Here is a 6,132-nt window from a genome sequence, read left to right as displayed (position 1 = left end):
CCATCTCACTTGTGTGTGTTAGCTTGCTTACACTTGCTAATAAGACCTAAATAAACAGTAAGGCTGATGCTGGTGGGATTAGTTTGTAAAAACAATTATTGGACAAAAATGTTCATACATTTTAGCACCAAATGAAACGTTGGGGTAGATGACCAGTTATTAAAATGTATTCTGAGGGGGGGACGTGAATTTTTGTCCATAGTTGTCGGGACCATGGTCAGGACGCATCCCTCAAAACCACAAAAGTCCGCCTCATGGTGGCGCTTGAGGAAGAGTTGGGGGATAATCAAAGTTGATCTGCGAGACCCTCTGAGCGCAGTGAATAACTGTACCAAAGTTCATGGCAAGCCTTCCAACTGTTGTTGAGACAATTCAGTCTGGACCGAAGTGGTGGACCCACGAAGCGACAGGCCAACATGGCTTAAGAACACACACAACAAACACATTCTTAAAAAAAGGCTTTATAAGACTTTTTTAAATGAATACAGATTGAACTTCATACAAGAGCTTTGAGTTGTATTTCCATGCGGACAACTGATTGTGCAAATCTTGTGCAGTGTAAAGAAGTTGCATTTGAGGATATTTGAGGATCTTGGAGATTTCCGAGAGTGCTCCCAACTAGCTCGTATCCAGCCCCTACAGAGTTGTACACCCTCCCCTCGTGTCAAACTATGTAACTAAGATATACCGTAAGATATATTTCTAGAGTTATCTTCCCTTGGGCCTTTAGTTTGTGCTGTTGTGTGCTATGCAAATCCCCTTTACCTACTTACAAGGCCTCATTAAAACAGCGTCGCAAGACACACTGTACTTAGAAAGTAGATACACAACATAAGATTTTTCAAAAATAATCACATATACATATATATATATGTGTATATCAGTGATTATTGGGAACCGGGACAAAAGGCCGTCTTGCGTATGTAACTGCTGTTATGTTTAAAACTAAAAATATTTAAAATTGTAGATGTTATTAGGGATTAAGAATAGAATGTCTGGAGCACAACTATCCCCTTAAATTTTATTTTATCATTATTATGTCAAATATATGACACTTGTTATCTTCTCACAACGTCCAAAACAGTGTGTCCTCAGAGAAGGTTTGAATCTTTTATATGCAATAAAACCTATTAAAAATGATTAAAAATAGCTTTTCTCATCAAAAGCAACACTAAATATTCTCTCATATCAATAAAAACAGTTTTTCTTCCGAACATTCATGTTTTATATGGATTCTAATTGGTGGGACACTTTGTCACCACCGTCAGACATTTCATTAAAATTTAATAAAATCAGGCGAAATAAGGGGCAGCTGTCAAATTCTACCTCTGCAGAGTACATTAGAGTCAGACAGGCTTTGATAAGTGTTGTAGTTTTAGAATATTTTACATTCCGAATCTTGAAAGTCCTGTGTCAAAACCATGATATGTCAACACCGACTAACAATTTCTGAAGAAGTTATTTGACATGTTTTGATCATTTTATTTTCCTGAAGAAGTTCATACTAGCACCTAACATCAACAGAAAAACCAAATGGCTACTAGATAAATTCCATTTGTTATGTTTAAGAAACGTTAAATATGTCAACACCGTCAGACAGGAAATCTGACGGAGTTGACATCTGATGGTGGTGATAGGCCAATGACGGTAAAAAAAACAAAAGCTGGGAGGTTGTGTCAAAGCTAAGCTCAGTAGCTTAGTATATGTTGGAACTTGGATACATACATGTAATTTAATTTGCCGAAACATAGGGTTTGTGTTTTTTCAACATTGCACCCTGTTTTGTCCCACTTCTCAAGAATCACTGAGAGAGATATATATAATGTATATATATCAAACTTGATAGCTTATATATTTTTTTTAAAGGATTGAAAATGTGTGTTAAAGCAGTGAGGAGCAACGGGGTGAGAGCTGCAAGTGTCCCTTTTCAAACCAAAACATTCCCATAAGGCAACACTCAGAAAGTGTTAGACAGAATCAAAAAATTAATAAAAACATATTTAGAAATGGTAAAAAAAAAAAAAAAAAGAATGTCCATACAAGGCAGCACAATTAAATTGGACATAAACTAATATCACTTCAGCAATGTAACATTGATTATTAAGGCTTCCCTTTACAGGTGACAAATACCATTCGGTCCTATATATATATATATATATATATATATATATGTATGTAATGCCAAACACATAATAAATAACGTTAGAATGCAAAGTCGTTCATTAATACCATTGAGATGGAGGATATGTAAGACTCATGGAGGGCTATCTCCTATTTGGCACATTGGAATCGTTGGCCTTTGGGTGTCATCACGAACATCACTCAGGTCCGCACTTGGAATTTTCCCGCCTTAGTCAAATATTTGACCCCTTTAAACGGCTTGTACTTCTCCCCGTACATGTCCAGACGATTCACCTTGAGACCTGCACAGATGGTGGGAAGAGCAGCAAAGTGAGCGATCAACTATGTCAACATCAACCTTTTTTTTTTTTTTCAAATTGGCACTGCGTTCCCGCTACCAGAACTAAGGCTAATTTGAAAGGCTAGGATTACCTGATAAGGCCAGCTGTTGTATTTTCAGGTCAATGTTGAGTGAGGGGTTTTCTTCAGGTTTTGGGGCTCCTGCCTGCGTACTCAGACTCCCTCGCAAGTTAGGAAGTTTCTGGGGGTTCAGTTTCCCAATGTCCCAAACCAACACCTACCAGGGCATAGACAATTACACAGAGTAAGGACAATAAAACAAGATTGTCTTCTGATTTTTATTTTTATTTTTTTCAGAAAAATATCTAAAATGTATCACAGACCTTGCTGTATCGCCCTTAGGGCAAATGGTTGGTTACCTTGGTAGCGAGGTCGTATGTGTAGTTTCCCTGCGTGGCTGTGAGGTTGGCACTGAGCACGGCTTTGGGCATGTGGATGGTGACCATCAAGCTCTCCACCGTCTTCCCCATGTTCTGCTTGGGTCCAATGGTGATGTCCAGGCGTCCACTGGGTCCGGTCTCAAAGAAGCTGATATTCTGTTTCACATACACTGGGATAGCCACGAGACTGCGGTAGAATACGCCATACAAAATAAAAGTTTGACAGGTAAGCAGGCAGCTTTTGATTAAAAGTAAACAAGGCAACAAGACTGTGAATCTTTGGAGTTATTGTTGCTTTAGGATGTAGCTGAAAATCAATCACATATTTACACCTCACAACATTGCACAACATGTAAAGGTCATCCCTGCTTATTATATTGTATAAGCAAACAGATTAAATGTTTTCCATATTCTTTTTGTATTACAAGTTATTATAAGATGTATAGCAGGGTCTGTGCTTACTTTTGAGAACTGACGTGATAGTTCATGAGTGTAAAGTTTCCATCTGGAGGGATGAAAGAGAGGACACGCTCCGACTCCCAGCGCTTGAACCGCACACACGGGTGGAAACTAACGTCGTCCAGAAGGCGAGGGTTCTGTTATTAAAAATAAAATAAAACGAGAACCAACGACGGCAATGTTAGTTTCAAACCAAAATATGCACAAAAGTGAAACGAATGCGTATGTTAGAAAAAGACAAGATGTGTGCGGTAAATGAACCCACCATAAAGGACAGAGTCAGGTCAGGCATCCCAGTGAGCCTCACGGAAGCTTCTATTACACCCTGGATTTCTGCACATACCGTGGTACCTGAATAAAGAAACATTCAATGCGATGTAAGCATGATCAAAAGCTATTAGGTGCAATGATATGATCCTCCAGGAAAATACATGTAGCATCTTTGTACCCGATTTGTCCAGAATGGCATCTATTTCCTCTATCACATCAAAATATGCCTCGTTATTGGTGTATTTCACACCGGCACGCCTCCACGGGACATTGGACAACTGACCCGTGGGCAACGTATCTCCAACATTACTACCTCCTGGTAAAGACAAAGTAAAAAAAAAAAAGAAGCAAAGAACATAAATGTACTCAGAGGATATTGCAGATTTTCTTTAGTTCAGAGTGGTACAGTTCACACCACAGCCATATTGGACCTCTGTTTACCTGTGAGCGTATTGACAACCGTTCGCAGGATGGTGGGAGGCCGGATCATCTCTTTGAGGACGTTGGACTCTGTTGCTAAAGGGAAGCCATTGTCCAGCATCTCCTCCAGCAGCTCGTACACTGTCACCATGTTGTCCTTGATTACGCCTTCGGAGCAATCTCCGAAATAGTCCTGTCCACACACAACAACAAAAAACTACCGTCACAGTGAAGAAAACACTTTACACGCGAAAATAAATAAAAAGCATGCAACAAAACATTTGTCAGCCATCCCATACTACACACTCTTCTTATGCAATATGTACAATGAATTCACTTCATGTTTCAGTGTATTGTTTCTGCAATGAAATCAAATCAACATGCTTTACTATTGTACTAAAATATATTATGCAATACCTGCACCCACCCACAGACCTCAATCAAATGACAGCCACTTTCAAAGGTGGAGTCAGCGATTCAGAAGAAAGCTTGTTGTCAAAATCACTTTGTCATCAAAATATGCCTCGTTATTTAAGTGCACTATGGCTGTGCAACAAAGGCACACTAAATGAAAACAAGCATTTCTTTATTAAGCATTTTTGCATGAACTCACACTACAAACTCAAAACAAAACAAGTGGGTATGTAGTGTCCAATTAGACCACTGCACAATGATCTGTTCACACATTTGGCGTGTTTCGTTAAATTCTCCAGTGTGTAGCCTATAACATAACAACACTTGCCCATAGTGAGATACTAATAACGTTTTTAAAACTACCAAATGAGCATGAGAAATAGCTGTATCCCAAGCAGGTATATATATGTCTCAACATAATCTACAGTTTTACCTGATCACTTTGGGAAACAATATGTCAGATGTGAACCACGATCGCCTCAATCTACATTCCCGACACTGAGTTTGAACAGAACCAAGCATGTCTGGCATTTCTATGTTGAGTGCGGAGGGGGTGAATCACACCTGAATGGTGTCGGCCACTCTGTGCAGGAACTCAATGACAAAGAGAGGAGGCACTTCAGTCTGGACGACGGAGAGGAAGAAGAGCTTGCCCCTGTATATGGTGATGAGGTAGTGGTGTGGGGTCTGAAGGACTGGTGGCACATTCTCCGGGTCCACCGCCTTCTCTTTGGCCTCAAAAAAGTAATCGCACACACTCCGGCCGATGACACTCTTCCAGTGTTTCTCCAGGAAGATGTCTCCCGAGTTATTAATGAGGAACAGACTGTGGATCATCTCAGCTGCAACAATGAGGAGGTTGTTTGTTGTTGTTAGTGGTGCTCTGTGTTTTATTGTGAGTGGAAATAAGACAAGACAGAGGGAGAGAAAGAGCAGATCATGAGACCAGCAGTCTTCCTTATCAATCATCATGTGATTGTGACCAAATCAGAGCAATGCAAAGTAAAAGTGAATCCATTTCACTTTGTTGTCAATATTTACCTACTGTCAAAATGGTAATCTTTACAGCCAGGTAAACTGACCGGTTGGCTTCAAATCTGTCAATGGCAACTTCATCTACCCTACTGTTTGCAGTCTGCAATTTTATAATGACAGTGAAAAAAAACATCATAACAGCGACATTACAGCTCTAAACAGAGGATAGCGTTTGCAAAGTTTCTCAGAAGTTTTACCTGCGGTCTCGAGTTGATTGTGCCAACAATCTCACTCGGTGCCAATATGGCAGAGTTGTCCGCGAAGAAGACGCCTGCAGATCTACGTACACGTACACGCAACGTGGTCACGAGAACATACCGACACAACCAAAGAATACCACCAAAATACTATTTGTAGAGTATTAGAATATGTTTTGGAAGGTTTTAATACCAATAAACTCTAATGTCAACCGAGTTGACACTTTCAGAGCAAAGTTTCAGACTTTTTCATCAGGCCACATCAGCGGGCAGCTAAGACCAGCCTCTGAATGTGAAGTTGTGGGATTTTGAATCCCTGAGTGACACCTGTCAGGTGTTCCTGCAGGCCTTCTACTCAGAATGAAAACAAGATTTTTCTTTGTAGACAGAAATGTAGCACAGCCAACTTACCCTCATATCAGGGTAAAAATGTACAGATGCTAATTGCTGTAACTGTCACAATTAAATAATAACAT

At 39.9% G+C, this 6,132-nt stretch overlaps 1 protein-coding gene across 2 annotated transcripts; it reads right to left on the bottom strand.

Moving 5' to 3' along the window:
• Positions 1-519: 519 nt before the first annotated feature.
• On the bottom strand, positions 520-5,899 carry ap3m1 (adaptor related protein complex 3 subunit mu 1). Of its 2 annotated transcripts, none has more exons than XM_080036363.1 (9): positions 5,657-5,899; positions 4,989-5,307; positions 4,032-4,203; positions 3,769-3,906; positions 3,586-3,671; positions 3,324-3,457; positions 2,841-3,048; positions 2,554-2,698; positions 520-2,423 (listed from the first exon to the last, which is right to left on the bottom strand). In XM_080036363.1, exons 2-9 carry the CDS (start codon positions 5,259-5,261, stop codon positions 2,323-2,325), a joined length of 1,257 nt encoding a protein of 418 aa, XP_079892489.1. In that variant the 5' UTR covers positions 5,262-5,307; positions 5,657-5,899; the 3' UTR covers positions 520-2,322. The 2 variants fall into 2 exon arrangements, with proteins under 2 accessions (XP_079892489.1, XP_079892488.1); XM_080036362.1 differs by having other exon boundaries at positions 4,989-5,266.
• Between the last annotated feature and the right edge of the window lie 233 nt (positions 5,900-6,132).

Source organism: Ammodytes marinus (genome assembly GCF_949987685.1).
Source record: "Ammodytes marinus genome assembly, chromosome: 11".
Classification (NCBI taxonomy): Eukaryota; Metazoa; Chordata; class Actinopteri; order Uranoscopiformes; family Ammodytidae; genus Ammodytes; species Ammodytes marinus.
The sequence above is the reverse complement of the archived record's forward strand: the minus strand, read 5'-3'. Positions and strand labels throughout refer to the sequence as shown.